This window comes from Schistocerca cancellata, chromosome 7, assembly GCF_023864275.1.
Source record: "Schistocerca cancellata isolate TAMUIC-IGC-003103 chromosome 7, iqSchCanc2.1, whole genome shotgun sequence".
NCBI classification, from domain to species: domain Eukaryota; kingdom Metazoa; phylum Arthropoda; class Insecta; order Orthoptera; family Acrididae; genus Schistocerca; species Schistocerca cancellata.
Window position 1 is genome coordinate 406,556,949 of NC_064632.1, and position 18,164 is coordinate 406,575,112.

Sequence of the window (18,164 nt, forward strand, 5' to 3'; positions counted from 1 at the left end):
CAACGTCCACGAGTCACATAATACGTGAAGAGGATGAATATGTTGTTTCATACAGAACTATTTTAGGTAAGTTTTTATAGATTTTTTTGCTCCTTATATTACGTAACATCAAGAAGTAAACATCATGAAGTAAATATTAGTAACAGTTTTCTAGAAGTTTCGATCCGCTATTCTCACTGTAGGTTTCACTTCTACGTCACAACTTTTCTGTATAGAATAAGGATTTGCAAGTAACTATGAAAGGAATGTTTCTCTTGTAGAGGTACTCTTGCCATGCCACATGTATTTCGGAAGTCGAATCGTTTGGCTTTGCTCTTAGACAAATACTTTTTTGTTCTTATGTAAAAAAGCTCCTGGACACATCATTATATTAGAACAATGTTGTAAAGGCATACTCCAAGTCTATGTTCATCGGTTGTGTTTGCAAACGCAGAATTTAGGTCGAGACGTTGGCTCTCGTCTCTGAATCCAAGTGTGTGTTAATCGATCCAAAGGCGCCCACAGTTGCAAACGTAGTTAAATATTACTGAAAATTTTGTACACGGTGAAATTCTCACGTCCATCCCACGTTTGTGCAAGATAACTGGCAGTCTGCGATCTAGAGGAAAATTTGGATTCAATGTTTTATCGACGAAAAGCTCATGAGAGTCGCAAGTTTGGACCGAATGTTACCTAAGGATAACGTATCTCTCCATTTTAAAGGAACCATCAGAGAATTCGCTTAATGTGGTTTAGGTAAACAATGGAAAATATAAATCCGGATGTGAGGGAATTTTAACATTATGGGTCACGAATGTGAATTTAGTGTCATAACCACTACGCCGCGTCGCTAGAGAAGGCTCGAATAAATCCTGTAGGTACTTTCTATGAATAGCACAAGAAATAGGGGTAATTTAATTCTGTCAATTTCCCTTGTCGACTGCCAATTAGCTATGATAATATGTTACATCAGTATTCTTCTTAAAAGAGAGAAAAAGGTGGACAGAAACTGTTGTTTAGCTGTAGTACAACTGTTAGCTGATATGAAGAGCCAATACTTTTTACGTATTGTAAGATATAATATAATTTTTAATTCTTGTACCTACCGTTTGTCTAAAGTAATGTAAGAGGTTTGAAAATTAGATCACTTTAATTTCTCCATCTGATACATTACGATTTAAAATAAATTGGTATAGACAGATCCCATCACAATCATGAGATCACTGATATTTTATTTCCTCGTGAAGCGTATTTAACTTCGAGGTACTTCAGTAAGGGCCATGCTTGTTTGTAACGGTAAAAATATTAATAATAACTTTAGAAGCAGAATTAGTTTACTGGAAGAATTACCTTATCATCTACTCATGAAGTTCACATCGTTAATGACATCAACGTGGAGACAGAATCAAAGTACAGTATCACAGTCAGGCAAAGAAAGAAACACGTGCCCCTGATGTTTGAATGATGTAAAACGACCGTCATGGGCGCTGGAAATTATATCTCAGGGAACACAAGTTGTTTGGCACTCTTGAGCACGGTCTACCAGTTGAGGACGCCCGGGATGTACTTGTCAATAAGGCGCTGGTAGTAGGGCATCACCTCGTCCAGATCTGGGACTCTGTCACACTTAGTGTAGAGGTCGTACTTGCTGCAACAGAACATTACAGCAAAGGAATTACTTTACACGTAACAAAATTTTCAGGAAGAACAGAGCCTTGAATAGCTCAGCATCTCCTAGTCCCTTCATGGAAGGAATGAAGATCGAGTCAAAGCAATACGAGAGTTCGTACTTTAATAGTGGCAACTATTTATTCACAACCGATATAAAAGAGTTACATGTTTGCACCTGTTACTTTCCTTCAAAGTAGTCACCAGCGTTGTGTAGAACCCGTTGCCAGCGATGTGGAAGGCGTAGTATACCGTTAGCAGAGCCTGTTGTGTTGATGGTGCGAAAGTAGCGCATGCCACGAAGTGGTTCCTTCATCTTCGAAATCAAATCAAAGTCACAAGGACTTAAGTCCGGGGAGTATGGTGGATGCTATCGTACTTTCCAGTCCCATTGACCGAACAGAGCAGCCACAGCTTGCGCTGTATGCGCCCGCGCATTGTCGTGCAAAATGATAGGTGGGTTGCGTAGAAAGTGTCGCCGCTTCTTTCTCAAAGCTGGTCGCAGGTAGTGCTTCAAAAAAAGGCTTTGCGAAAGGAGCGGCGACACTTCCTGCGCAGCCCACCCATCCTTTTGCATCACAATGCGCGGGCGCATACAGTGCAAGCTGTGGCTGATCTGTTCGGTCGATGGGACTGGGAAGTACTATAGCATCCACCGTACTCCCCAGAATGAAGTCCTTGTGACATTTATTTGGTTCCCAAGGTGAAGGAACCACTTCGTGGCATTCGCTTCAGAACTGTGCCAGAGATTCGACAGGCAGTAGACCGCTCCATTCGCACCATCAACAGAACAGCCTCTGCTGACGGCATACTACGCCTTCCACATCCCTGGCAACGGGTTCTACATAACGCTGGTGAGTACTTCGAAGGACAGTAACAGGTAACAACATGTAACTCTTTTGTATCTGTCGTGGATAAATAGTTCCCACTATTTAAGCTCCAACCCTCGTATTAATAAAGAGTAGCGATACTCAGAAACTAGCTTTGTACTTTGTCACTCGTATTTGTCACACAGTTACAGAGGTGAACTGTTACTCTTCGTAAGTAAGATTTTGCAGAAGAAATTTGTTTATTGCGCAAACTGGTTCTTTATGCTTCTTAGACTTACTTGAATTCGAGGACCCAAGTCAAGAGTTCCATGTCGTCCTCGTTGCAGAGGTGCATGTAGTCGCCAGCAGAGTGCCAAGGGTAGAAGGAGTGGAAGCGGATGATTTTGTGGGCCACTTCCGGCAGCTTCGAGTCGTTGTGCTTGAGAACGCGATACATGTATTCGTCGTGTCCCCACGCCATCAGCACGTTGTCCAGACCACAGTGCGGTGAATATATCCCGTACTTGGTGCTGTTGGTGAAGGTAAATTCGACTGATATAAACACAGCGATATGTGTTAACGAAAGATGGGGAGAAGCGTCTTGTCCCTGTACTTCCGGTATTGCTATGAGTTGATTTAGACCACACAGAGAGTCACTTGAAAAATTGCCAGAATAAAATAGAACAGAACGCTGAATTTTTCAAATGTTTACAGCATAATATCTCACTGACAAATGAGCAATTTAATGCACGAAGAAATCCAAAGGGAATGAAAGGAAACCATGCTATTACTGTCAGCTTGCCAGAAATGGCGATGCATTGATCATTCTAGGAATAGACAGAATTTTTCAGAATAATGTGTCAAATTCTTCTGTTGCCTGCATCGCCGCTACACATAAGAATATGGGTGGATGTACATTAACACATGAAAAAATCTTTGACAAATTGTGTGGCAGTCGTTAACAGATGGAGACACTACCTTCCTCCTTTAAGTCGACGTTTGGGTTACTGTTCGGCCAGTCTGGAGACCAAACGCTGACAGCCGCAACATCTGACACTCTTGACGCAGTCAGGAGACCTAAATAAATGCACAACCGACTTACTAATATAATAAGTAAATATGTTGGTAAGAGAGAGAGGACGTCACAAACTGGGAGTTCAGCATGATATGTGTGAGTAGGCGAAATAGCGATCGAGTTGCAGCTCGCCATGAACTGTGAGCTGCGAAATGAGAAATTTCTTGAGTCATTTGTATATGATGCGACAGTAAGAAAAATTGGCATTCAACGTTCAACATTCTCATACAAAATTTGATTTCATCACGAGCGTGCGAATATCGATATTGAGAGCAGTTTTTAATGTCTTCACTTATTTATTATCCACACTGTATTTGTGGGCAAATGAAACCAGATGTGCTATGACGATCAACTGAATATTTTATCACCACTGTAAAAAAAAAAATAAAATAAAAAAATAAAAAAAATAAACAGTAACACTAGAAAAAATAACACGAGATAAATGCAACATCTACTTTCAGAATATATTAAAAGCCTGTGACAGAATGAATGCGTTCGTATAACATCATAAACGAGTATGATATCAGTTCAGGGCATGATTGTGACAAAACAAACACCCACAGACACAAAAATCAGACAAACCAAGGGTATAAATTGTTAAGTAGGGGTTTTTCAGGTACTGAGGCTCTTTGATCCAATGTTTCGCAATCTGCGGTATTGATAAACTACTAACAGACTGGGAAGAGAACATTCGAAAAATACGACAATATCATGAGAACAGACTGTGGTATACGTATAATTTGCTTCACTGCTTACGACATTTGCTATATTTATTGGAAATTTAATGAGAAGACTTTAACAAGAAAATATTCTGACAAACGTAAAAAAGAGCGTTGGAAATCAGATGTGTTTTGAAAAATTAAGTTGATGGTCCGTATATAAACCTTGGCCACATTGTTAGTAACAAAAAATAGATTATGTTTTGGAGACTGATAAGTTTACACTCTGCAGTATGTTGTCAAACTAACAGATCTTTATGAGACAGAATAAATGAACTCAACATACCACGAGGCATGGAAAAGGTAAAAAGAACGGGGAAAGTTTAAGAAAAATCATGAACAGAAAAGGACTAGTATGGATATTGATGAAATAAAGACTTCCTCTTTCAAAATGTTGTGAGAATGGACCCCAGTAGGCTCAGCAAAAGACTGCGGAAATATGAAAGCACTTCAATAGATTTAAATAGAAAGAGATATTGGAAGAAACGAGTACGGCAGACGACATCGTACAAAGCAAAAGAAAATTTAATTAAAACTCTAAATACTCTCCGAGAAAAGAAAAAAAGTAAAGCCGATGAAAAAATAGTTATAGGAAAGTGAAGAATGAGGTAAAGAATGTTCGATTGTTTACATGGTCTCGTAGGCCGAGTCCTTGAAGAAGCAGAAGTACATTATTACTTGACATTATTACTTGACGAACCACGACAACGTTGTTGTATACTACTGGTGTATGTTGATATAATTCCTCGTTTGAACGTCCTGTAACTCGTGCCATAAGTAAGATTCTAACTTGAGCTCTATAAACAGTACGTAGAAAAACTAAATATGATCGCAGTGTATCTTCATTACCAGTATTTACTCTAACGTGAACAGGGTAATATTTTTACCATAATTATTTGGCCAGACTTTGCAGTCTGTCGGATGAAGGCGATAGACTCAATGGGTCCCTTACTGCTATACAAGAATAGTAGCCTGTATGCCGACAGAGAGATTCATCCTCTCATTGTCATTATAAATACGACGAACAAAAGAAACGCAACACCAAACTGTTCAGGCTGTCATCAGACTCATTCACATTACGAATCTGACACGTTCAACACGCTGAAATAGCATTCGCTTGCCCCGAACGGTGAGCCGTAATGGTGAAAAAGTTAATTAGGAAGGTAGACTACTCCATAACACGGAGAATGTATGTAAAATCATATCATGAAACAAGATTGTTCGTATGTATGTGATTTTTATTTTCTATTTATTTTACCTTATGAGTAAAATCGGTACGGCGATCATGTGGATTCACGTATCATTTATCTTTGAATTATTTTATATTATTACTGGCACGGCCTCGTATTTTAAATGCAAACGTATCACTTCAGTTTACACAAGTGTAATGCAATTGCATGATACGTGACACAAGAGAACATACGAATAATAATGTTCTTCAAGAACGGTTAATTTATGAAGCATAACGGTAATAATGAATCAGTGTTTGTGTAATATATACACTCCTGGAAATTGAAATAAGAACACCGTGAATTCATTGTCCCAGGAATGGGAAACTTTATTGACACATTCCTGGGGTCAGATACATCACATGATCACACTGACAGAACCACAGGCACATAGACACAGGCAACAGAGCATGCACAATGTCGGCACTAGTACAGTGTATATCCACCTTTCGCAGCAATGCAGGCTGCTATTCTCCCATGGAGACGATCGTAGAGATGCTGGATGTAGTCCTGGGGAATGGCTTGCCATGCCATTTCCACTTGGCGCCTCAGTTGGACCAGCGTTCGTGCTGGACGTGCAGACCGCGTGAGACGACGCTTCATCCAGACCCAAACATGCTCAATGGGGGACAGATCCGGAGATCTTGCTGGCCAGGGTAGTTGACTTACACCTTCTAGAGCACGTTGGGTGGCACGGGATACATGCGGACGTGCATTGTCCTATTGGAACAGCAAGTTCCCTTGCCGGTCTAGGAATGGTAGAACGATGGGTTCGATGACGGTTTGGATGTACCGTGCACTATTCAGTGTCCCCTCGACGATCACCAGTGGTGTACGGCCAGTGTAGGAGATCGCTCCACACACCATGATGCCGGTTGTTGGCCCTGTGTGCCTCGGTCGTATGCAGTCCTGATTGTGGCGCTCACCTGCACGGCGCAAAACACGCATACGACCATCATTGGCACCAAGGCAGAAGCGACTCTCATCGCTGAAGACGACACGTCTCCATTCGTCCCTCCATTCACGCCTGTCGCGACACCACTGGAGGCGGGCTGCACGATGTTGGGGCGTGAGCGGAAGACGGCCTAACGGTGTGCGGGACCGTAGCCCAGCTTCATGGAGACGGTTGCGAATGGTCCTCGCCGATACCCCAGGAGCAACAGTGTCCCTAATTTGCTGGGAAGTGGCGGTGCGGTCTCCTACGGCACTGCGTAGGATCCTACGGTCTTGGCGTGCATCCGTGCGTCGATGCGGTCCGGTCCCAGGTCGACGGGCACGTGCACCTTCCGCCGACCACTGGCGACAACATCGATGTACTGTGGAGACCTCACGCCCCACGTGTTGAGCAATTCGGCGGTACGTCCACCCGGCCTCCCGCATGCCCACTATACGCCCTCGCTCAAAGTCCGTCAACTGCACATACGGTTCACGTCCACGCTGTCGCGGCATGCTACCAGTGTTAAAGACTGCGATGGAGCTCCGTATGCCACGGCAAACTGGCTGACACTGACGGCGGCGGTGCAAAAATGCTGCGCAGCTAGCGCCATTCGACGGCCAACACCGCGGTTCCTGGTGTGTCCGCTGTGCCGTGCGTGTGATCATTGCTTGTACAGCCCTCTCGCAGTGTCCGGAGCAAGTATGGTGGGTCTGACACACCGGTGTCAATGTGTTCATTTTTCCATTTCCAGGAGTGTATAAATCGTATCTAGACCTGAATGTGTACTAATACTCTGTCCCTTCACATTAATATGACCGCCTGAGAAAATCCCAAATAACCACCTTTTGCAGCACGGACCTCTGCGAGAGGTGCAGAAAGAGAGTCAGTGAGATTGTGTAAGATACCGACAGAGATTTGAAGCCACGCCGACTCCAGCGCTGCGTTACGTTTTTCAGCTGAAGATCGATGGTCAATACAGCCCGTTTGAAATGGCCCCACAGATTCTCGATTGGGTTAAATCTAGAGAGCCTCATGGCCACCAAGAGTACGGTAAACGTATCTTGCGCTCTTCGAATGACGTCCGCACTCTGCGAGTTGTGTGACACATCGCATTATCCTGATGGTAGATGCCGTAGTCCCGAGGAAAAACACTCTATGTGCAGGATTGGACATTGTCCCCAAGGATAGATGGATACTTGTGTTGATACTTTGTGCCTTCTTGAATGACGACATCACCCAGGGAATGCCATTCCACAGAACATAAAGCTCCCTCCTCCGGTCTAGACACTTTCCTTCCAGACATTTCACGCCCTACACGTCAACGGCAGTGTGTCCAATGGAGCATAAAAAGTGATTCATCTGAAAAGGGCAACTGTCGCCATTCAGTGGATGTCAAGTAGTGGAGCTGGCTTGCAAATTCCAGCCTCTATCTCCGATAAACAGCAGTCAGCATGTGTACATGAACCAGGCACCTGCCGCGGAGGCCCATACGCAGGAACATTCACTGAATGGTCGTTGTAGAGACACTGATGGTAGCCCCTTGGCCCACCAGGGCAGTCAGTTGTTGAACTATTGCACGTCTATTCGGGTGTGTACATCTCTGCAGCCGTCGACTGTGGTTCACCCCAGTCGGCACTGGTTTTGGATAGCCCCATTTAGCCAGGCAAAGCCAACTGCAGCAGCACGCGAACGGTTTATTTACTTAGCCGTTCCGGAAATGCTTCTACCCCCTCGCCCGAAAGAAAATGACCATGCCGTTTTAGATGTCAGATATATGCGCTCCACTTCCTCATTACAACGGCTGTACTGCTTACTGCTCTCCGCCCCCCCCCCCCCCCACGCGTGTCATATACCTTGCTCTGTTAGTGCTGCCACCTGTCATCTGGGAGTGATTATTGAGCGTTGACGTCGAACATTGGCGGTGAACTAATCAATGTGTCTGGACTGTGTATATGTACAGTGCAAATCATCAAATGACATTGAACGTGGTAGAGGATGCCCTCCGCCACGCACCGAATGTTGGCTTGCGGAGTATCTGTGTAAGTGTGGATGTAGAACGTCATCTGCATGTATGAAGGTGTATTTTCGAACTTACGAAATGCTATTCAATACTACCCCTACTTCTTGCACACAGTTCTGGAGATAAGCCCGCATCTCGTGGTCGTGCTGTAGCGTTCTCGCTTCCCACGCCCGGGTTCCTGGGTTCGATTCCCGGCGGGGTCAGGGATTTTCTCTGCCTCGTGATGGCTGGGTGTTGTGTGCTGTCCTTAGGTTAGTTAGGTTTAAGTAGTTCTAAGTTCTAGGGGACTGATGACCATAGATGTTAAGTCCCATAGTGCTCAAAGCCATTTGAACCAACCAGTTCTGGAGATGAGTAGTGATACACCATGAACTCCTGGACCGAACACTATCAAAGTGATCTTCCAATACTTACATGTTCATTAAAATTTCATCCTTATGCGAACTTATTTTTAGTACAGAGGTAAGCAATGCCTACAGACGAAGAACGGTGTGTGTACATTAATGTTATTCGGTGTACCTCACGTTACAGGTACTTTTCATTGGAGACCACAACACAGTACGCCCAGAGGACGTAGTCATACAGCTTATCTCTATCCTCTGAACGTTAAGAAGGGCCGTATCGTTGGCGTGACTGACATGGGAACGTACCGACAATCATACAGAAAGTTGACTCGGTAGTAGAATGACTGCAGAACAATTAGTAGCGGTATGGATTTGGCTCAACAGTGTGGCTAGAAAAATAGACATGAGTCCTTGTGACAAAACTACATCACGAGAAGATAGTAGAATTGTTTTGCTGGTTCTTATGGCTACATGACTGTAGTGAAATCTAGGCATGGGTTACAGCGAAAAGTGCACCAAGAAATAATGGAAATTGGGTCGTGATCCTCAGTTGCTGACTGGCATGGGAACGTACCGACAATCATACAGAAAGTTGACTCGGTAGTAGAATGACTGCAGAACAACTAGTAGCGGTATGGATTTGGCTCAACAGTGTGGCTAGAAAAATAGGCATGAGTCCTTGTGACAGAACTACATCACGAGAAGATAGTAGAATTGTTTTGCTGGTTCTTATGGCTACATGACTGTAGTGAAAGCTAGGCATGGGTTACAGCGAAAAGTGCACCAAGAAATAATGGAAATTGGGTCATGATCCTCAGTTGCGATACATCGATTACTACTGACTTCGTACCACAGGCAAGAGAGATTTGTATGATGTACAACCTGCGTCAAGTGTGACATTGAGTGTCATTTTATGGTGCTCAGAGATGGATCTTCCTTCTGTTGGTAACGGTTAGAATGTCTGTAGTGTGTCAGTAGATGGCTGGTGCACTGAAGTATCAACTCTTGAGACAACTTTTGGAATCATGGAGTCAGGTATTATTGGATATGGTAATAGGACTGAGTTGTTAATTATTTCAGTCAGTATGTGGTAGGAATTGTAAACCCTGGTATCATCCCCGTCATGACCATGGAACAAAATGGTATATTCCATCAGAATAATGCAAGAAATCACACTGCAGTTTACATGTCAAATACCTTAAGGAATGTACAAACTCTTAACTAATCTACTCAGTCCCTCGATTTCTCACCTATAGAGCACGTCTGTGATGTAACGGAAGGGCATAAACTTTCGTATCAGCAATATTTATGTTTGAGGCATGACAGTATGTTCTTCAAGATATTGTATGGAGGCAGGCTGCTTCCATGGCACAACAAACACAAGGGTGTATTGGTTCCCGAGGGGCATGCACATGGTGTGTCGATGGCAGACATAAGTTTAACGAAAGCTGTAGGCTTGATAACCCTTATGTGACGAACATTTACACAACGTTTGAGAAATATTTCAATCTGTGTACAGAGCACCTTCCACTATGACCTGTGGCAGTTGTAATAATTCGGTACCGGGTGCTGGGGACAAGAGGAGCACTTGCTCCCCAATTGGTACGTAAGATTTTCCCAGAATCTAGACGGCGACGGGTTAACTACAGTGTTTGCCTCACTCTGAAAGTATTGCCCCATTTGAAGTTTGACAGGAAGCAAGAGGGATGCTTTCAAGTCACAAGCACCTGTTGACACTTGAGCAAAGCACAGTCATTCCCATTACAAACAGGTGGATTTGTTATTGGAGGCCTCTTTCTTGAAAGCTCTTGAGTAAAGGCAGATACTTGGAGCAGTATGCTAGGAAGCCACAGGCTGTGGTGTGAAGTACCGCAATACAGAACGCATGAGAAAATATAGTAGTTCCCAAATTAGACGCCAGATGCTGCAAGATGGAAAACCAGAAGTTTTCATCCTATATGAAGGTGGGAGGTGTGGTTACAGTGTCGAACGTTCATTAGGTGAGACTGCCAATTAAATCAATGTCAAAGATGATCGCTGGAACATCCAGCACCCAGGAGGACAGAAAGAGGGAGATCAGTAACAAGGAGAAGCAGCAAAGAGTTCTTCTGTTAGGAGACGGAGTGCAGTCAGTCAGTGGACAGAAGCACATGATGATTAATCAGACGGTAATTTGACAGTCAACAGGCAGTCACAGGAATCAAATGAAACAGTTACATCAGTGAACTGACAGATCAAACAGTGAATAACCAGTGAGAGATTAGTCAGTGAGTTAGCAATGCAGAGATAGATGTGTCGGGCAGTAGGAGGGAGACAGTGAGTTCTTATACAAATTTCTACGTTGGTTGTCACTTTAGGGCATACTTTTTCCCTACTCCATATCGGTTGGACATCCGTTGCGGCTCGATGTTTGAATATAATCACGCAACTGCACTTTCTCGAGTGTCCTCAGCCTTCAAATATTAAGTAGTGCTGCCTCTGCAAGATAATCGTCGCAGACAAAGATCGCCAGAAGCACAAGCACAGGAACACTGCAACAGCTGCAGGGAGCGCTATACCTGAGGGATTAAGTCATCCAGAGCAGAAGAAGGAATGACTTAAGTCGCCCAAAGTGTAGTCGCCAATCTGCAGAACACGGAAGATGAAAGATGCCGACCGTCAATATATCGCCACACGAACGATGCACTGCTCCAACCTTGCACCTGCAACTCAGGCATTTGTGCAAAACTGACTCTGTCGACTGATGTGAGGAGACAGTTCATTGCCACCATACTTGTTCGATTACTGAGTCGATTCTCTACTCAGTCAAATCAGCCATGACATTTATATATGCCATCTCACAAATTTTAACGTATTAAAATTTTGGTGAGTCAGTAATTTTAGTTGATTAAGATGTGGGCTCTTGTCGAAACAATGTATATTACATAAACTGAACGTAACATTTTTTTGGCCTTGTTTTACAAACTTTATTATTACTATAAGGCCTAGGTTTCATGTTATAAGCCAGTTTTCTAGTACATAACTCATCCTGAATATGAGAACCAAGCAAAGATAAACTTATCAAGTTCCTATACTATCAGCTCTTGAACTGTAAAAGTCATCTCTGTTGACAACTCTGACAAAATTACAAACGGATTTACAAAAGTCATTATTACTAAACACTGGAGGAGAGCTATGAAGTCAAGAATCGATAGCCGGCCGCGGTGGCCGTGCGGTTCTAGGCGCTCGTCCGGAGGCGCGCTGCTGCTACGGTCGCAGTTTCGAATCCTGCCTCGGGCATGGATGTGTGTAATGTCCTTAGGTTAGGTAGGTTTACGTAGTTCTAAGTTCTAGGGGACTGATGACCGCAGCAGTTGAGTCCCATAGTGCTCAGAGCCATTTGAACCAAGAATCGATACTTTAGAAAGTTGACATGTTTTTCTTTGCTTGGTTCTTATGTTGGGATCAGTCATGTCATAAGAAATGGATTTATGATGAGAAACCTAGGTCGTACGGTAATTATGAAGTTTGTGAAAAAAAGGCTAAAAATTGGCTTTAGTTAAAGTGAATCAGTAATTTATTTTATTACATTTTTGGTGCTGAACTTGGGGCGACCTCTTATCGTTTCTCAGTTCCAGTTCATACACTGTGCAGATGGTGATTGCAGTGTGTACCACCGAAAAGTGAGTTATGCTTAAGCTGTTTGCTGTGTTACAATCAGGATATCACAAAGGCGCAACAATCCTCTAAAACTTCCAATTCGTGATGTATGTTATGTAGATACACGTAAAACGGTTTAATATTCTAACGGAACAATACCGACACCACAGCAACTGTTCTTACGACAGTTCAGCTTCAGTAAGCCAGCAGCTTTTCCGTTCCGACAACTTTTCCAGTGTCCCTCTGTAGAGTAGAGTAGGTAGCCAGTGCTCGCTTACTTGTACTTGGGGTCGTAAGTGTCGGGGTTTTCCAGGAATGTGGAGTCCCTGTAGACGATGGACTCGGCCCAGGCGCAGCCCACCGGGAAGGTGTCTCCCGTCACGGCCCACTGCGGCTCGCCGTACAGCGCGAGTATCTGCAGCACAAGACCATCACAACACCGGCCGACTACCAGGGGAAGTCAAAATCAGAACGCTGCTCCTAGAGGCAGGAGAGAGCTCGCAGCTGCTGAAATACTTAATCACTGCTCATCGACTGAAATATACAGGTTGTTCAAAAAAAGTGTCAAATAGTTTGAGAGGTGGTAGTACTCAGAGGAAAAAAAAAGTCCAATAAATACGGCTCCGGAAACGCAGACTATCCGATATAAACACTTGTTTATTCGAAGGATTCTGCCACGCTTGTTTGCGGATATTAGCACAGTCGTTGCTTTGACACTCCGTCAAATGCTCCGGTTGGGTGTTACAATGTCTTGAAGTACTCTACCTATCATTAGGTGGTCTGCAGTCAGTTGTGTTGTTGGAATCGTGTTGTAGGCTACGCTAGTTTTCGTCGTGTTCTGCGCCTTATTGCACAGTACTGTCAATGCTGGATACGTATCATGCTGTTTCACCTTATTCCAAACTGTTATTACCCTGTTTGTACGTAAAAATGATATAGTACATTTACATTTTCTCTCTTCCACCACTTGTTAGGAAATGGTAGCCTACTATACCGCAAGTGAAATGACGGATATGATGCGCGGAGTAGCCGCGCTGTCTAGGGCACCTTGCCACTGTTCGCGCAGTTCCCCATTGGAGGTTCGAGTCCTCCCTCGGGCATGGGTGTGTGTGTTGTCCTTAGCGTAAGTTAGTTCAACTTAAATTAAACAGCGTGTAAGCCTAGGGACTGAGGGCCTCAGCAATTTGGTCCCATACGAATCACCACCACCACGGATATGATATTCTGCTAAGGTTTAGCAAATTGGCATCGCCTCGGAGCCCGTGCACTCTACGCTGAAATAATATCCACAGCGCAGAATATCCTCTCATAAGCCGTTCGGCAGACTTTTGCAGCGTCTGGGGAACACAGGTACCTTTGTGTCTCGGAAGACTGACAGTGGAAGGCCCGGTACAGTCCGTACACCTGACGCAGAGGAGCATGTGCTAGGTTCGGTGGAATAAACCCCTTGGATCAGTGTGAGACTATTAGCAGCAGCAGAATGCTTGTGCCACTATCTTATCTGGGGGTTACTTCATGAACATGTGCTGTACCCATATCATCTACAGCGCGTTCAGGCTGTAGCGCCATAGGATCATCATGCCAGGCTGTTGCAGAAGTGTGCCGCAGATCCACTCTTCACATACAAGATTTTGTTTACCGATGAGGCAGGGTTCATGAGAGATGGTGTTATGAATTTCCATGTTGTTGTTGTGGTCTTCAGTCCTGAGACTGGTTTCATGCAGCTCTCCATGCTACTCTATCCTGTGCAAGCTTCTTCATCTCCCAGTATCTACTGCAACCTACATCCTTCTGAATCTGCTTAGTGTATTCATCTCTTGGTCTCCCTCTACGATTTTTACCCTCCACACTGCCCTCCAATGCTAAATTTGTGATTCCTTGATGCCTCAAAACATGTCCTACCAACCGATCCCTTCTTCTAGTCAAGTTGTGCCACAAACTTCTCTTCTCCCCAATCCTATTCAATACCTCCTCATTAGTTACGTGATCTACCCACTTTATCTTCAGCATTCTTCTGTAGCACCACATTTCGAAAGCTTCTATTCTCTTCTTCTCCAAACTAGTTATCGTCCATGTTTCACTTCCATACATGGCTACACTCCATACAAATACTTTCAGAAATGACTTCCTGACACTTAAATCTATACTCGATGTTAACAAATTCCTCTTCTTGAGAAACGCTTTCCTTGCCATTGCCAGTCTACATTTTATATCCTCTCTACTTCGACCATCATCGGTTTTTTACTCCCTAAATAGCAAAACTCCTTTACTACTTTAAGTGTCTCATTTCCTAATCTAATTCCCTCAGCATCACCCGACTTAATTTGACTACATTCCATTATCCTCGTTTTGCTTTTGTTGATGTTCATCTTATATCCTCCTTTCAAGACACTGTCCATTCCGTTCAACTGCTCTTCCAAGTGCTTTGCTGTCTCTGACAGAATTACAATGTCATCGGCGAACCTCAAAGTTTTTACTTCTTCTCCATGAATTTTAATTCCTACTCCGAATTTTTCTTTTGTTTCCTTTACTGCTTGCTCAATATACAGATTGAATAACATCGGGGAGAGGCTACAACCCTGTCTTACTCCTTTCCCAACCACTGCTTCCCTTTCATGCCCCTCGACTCTTATAACTGCCATCTGGTTTCTGTACAAACTGTAAATAGCCTTTCGCTCCCTGTATTTTACCCCTGCCACCTTCAGAATTTGAAAGAGAGTATTCCAGTTAACATTGTCAAAAGCTTTCTCTAAGTCTACAAATGCTAGAAACGTAGGTTTGCCTTTTCTTAATCTTTCTTCTAAGATAAGTCGTAAGGTCAGTATTGCCTCACGTGTTCCAACATTTCTACGGAATCCAAACTGATCTTCCCCGAGGTCGGCTTCTACCAGTTTTTCCATTCGTCTGTAAAGAATTCGCGTTAGTATTTTGCAGCTGTGACTTGTTAAACTGATAGTTCGGTAATTTTCACATCTGTCAACACCTGCTTTCTTTGAGATTGGAATTATTATATTCTTCTTGAAGTCTGAGGGTATTTCTCCTGTCTCATACATCGTGCTCACCAGATGGTAGAGTTTTGTCATGACTGGCTCTCCCGAGGCCATCAGTAGTTCAAATGGAATGTTGTCTACTCCCGGGGCCTTGTTTCGACTCAGGTCTTTCAGTGCTCTGTCAAACTCTTCACGCAGTATCTTATCTCCCATTTCGTCTTCATCTACATCCTCTTCCATTTCCATAATATTGTCCTCAAGTACGTCGCCCTTGTATAAACCCTCTATATACTCCTTCCACCTTTCTGCCTTCCCTTCTTTGCTTAGAACTGGGTTGCCATCTGAGCTCTTGATATTCATACAAGTGGTTCTCTTCTCTCCAAAGCGTCCATAACCAGCGTGTATGGACAGATGTACGCCAAGCAATTCAGGAAAGAGCGCATCAACATCGAGTCTCAGTCAATGTGTGGTCCAGCGTACTTGGCGACAGATTAATAGGGGCATACATCGTACCGCAACGGTTAACTGAGGCGCATTATCTGAACTTGCAAAAACGAATAGAAATGTGATTGATGCGTGATGACGCACCAGCACACTTTTGTCTCAATGTGTGCCACTTTCCGACGCAGACATTTCAGGACCGCTGGATTGGTTGGGTGGGGATGGGGCACACTTCAATCTGTTCGTTCCTTAGACCTTAATCTCCAAGACTTTTGGTTATGAGCACACTTGAAGGAATTGGTCTACGCCATGCCATCAACGATGTCCGCACAGTAAAAGGTCGCGTCTTCAGTGTGTGCCAGCAGGTACAACAACAACAACCAAGTAAAAAGAGTGCGTCATTCTTTACGCCGGATGGCAGAGGGGTGCACTGTCATAAATGGACGCCACGTTGAACACCTTCTGTAAAAACGAGTTTAATTCAGAAAGTATGCATTTCCGGACCCATGTTTATTGGTCTTATCTCGGAAAGTGTCCGCCCCGGGTAGCTGAGTGGTCAGCGTGACGGAATGTCATACCTAACGGCCCGGGTTCAATTCCCGGTTGGGTCAGAGATTTTCTCCGCTCAGGGACTGGGTGCTGTGTTGTCCTAATCATCATCATTTGCACCAGGCAAACGGTCTACCCGACGGGAGGTCCTAGCCACGCGGCATTTCCATTTCCATCTCGGAAAGTACGAATTTCCAGATCGATGTTTACTGGACTTATTTTTCTTGTTTCTCAAAGTATTCGACATCTTTTTTTGAACACCCTGCATAGTGACCGACGGCATTTTTTAAATTTGAGCTTTAAAAGGAAGAAAATATAGCTTCAAGTCCGTTATGAGATCAAAGCTCTCTGTACTGCAGAGACAGAAAACGATGTTCCTCGGAGTGAGAATAATACTTTCCATTTCAGCCAGGAGCCTTTAAATTAAGACTTCCCTCGATACTCCGCCAACACTGATACAATACCCATAGTGATCCACACCTCTATACACTCAATTATGGTAGTTATGGTCAAAAACGTCTCTCTACTTCATGGCAGGTGAAGGTCACTATAGAGCAATATGCAATCACACAGACTTAATGACGTGCAAAATTGCGCAGTCTAGGTATACTGCCTAAGGAAAACACAATGACTGTCTTGTAATATATAACAGTTCAGCCTCAGATCACACAAACTGTACCATCACCGTTTTCGGCTTATAATCAAGTCACATCAGATCTGTTTAAAAAGAAAGTAGAGATGAACAGCACAGTAATAGGACACAAAATTACGAGTGCAATTAATTTCTACACAAAACCATTCATACTTAAATACTTACACAGAAGCTCATCAATTAGAGAGATACTAACAAAGGAAACAACTCTGTGCTCTCATTGTTGTAACTGAAGGCTAAGTTTGACAACGTAACAATATTAGATTAGTATTTCTTAAATCACAGCTACAAGAATTCAAAATGCAATAATTATTGGGAGGTAAAGCCATCTCAAAGTGACGAATAGCAAAAAAAGTTTATAGCTCGTGTAGATTAACTAGAGTCGGAATAGATGATTTTCACCATTAGATGTGGTCTCAAACGCCAAACTAGTATCTGGCGGTCGCAAGTGTGCACTAAACAGCCAATATAAAGGATCTGGTAAATTAAGCTACTATTAAACAAGATCAGGTGTTCAAGAAAAAGAACGCCAACAATGGAAGAGGCAGAAAAGGGAGAAGAGATCCAAAAAAGATGCAAAAAAAGATAAAAATATTCTCATAACTCTTTGATAATTGACATTTAACAACTGATGTTACTTTTTTTAATTAGTTAAAAACTTGAAGCTAAGTAAGTGTATCAGTTGGAATCTCTTGGGATAATCGTGATAGATATGAAAAATGTTATTGTATATAACTCATTTTAAAAAATGTGTACACAAGGTGGGATGCATACAACAACATCTGGTTACCTTTCATTATGTCCCTAAAGTATACCATTTAAATATCCTGGAAGAGCTTGAAATTTTTACTAATTCGAATGATACCCAAATCAGTCATGAAACGAACAAAACAATATCAGATACAAAGCCTTTTTCGAAGTATCTTGTGATATGTTACAGTGAGAGTCAGCTACTAGTTTGCTACTTGTGGATCGCATCTGAAAGCGGATTAGGTAGATTAGATGCACTTTTCGTTCCAGGAGATCCTCCAGGATGTAGAAATATACGAATATGCAACAAATATTACAAAGAAAAACAAGTCTGCTAATGTAATTTCTACAGATACCAAGTGA

At 43.2% G+C, this 18,164-nt stretch overlaps 1 protein-coding gene across 2 annotated transcripts in view; it reads right to left on the reverse strand.

Annotated features, from left to right (window-relative positions):
* Positions 1-1,110: 1,110 nt before the first annotated feature.
* Positions 1,111-18,164, reverse strand: part of LOC126092129 (inositol oxygenase-like) — a 36,557-nt gene continuing 19,503 nt past the window's right edge. For both annotated transcript variants that reach the window (XM_049907574.1, XM_049907575.1), the window contains exons 5-7: positions 12,698-12,834; positions 2,756-2,986; positions 1,111-1,627 (exon numbers count right to left, since the gene is read on the reverse strand). In XM_049907574.1, the coding sequence (XP_049763531.1) occupies positions 1,519-1,627; positions 2,756-2,986; positions 12,698-12,834 (477 nt within the window). In that variant the 3' untranslated portion in view covers positions 1,111-1,518. The remainder of the gene's footprint in view (positions 1,628-2,755; positions 2,987-12,697; positions 12,835-18,164) is intronic.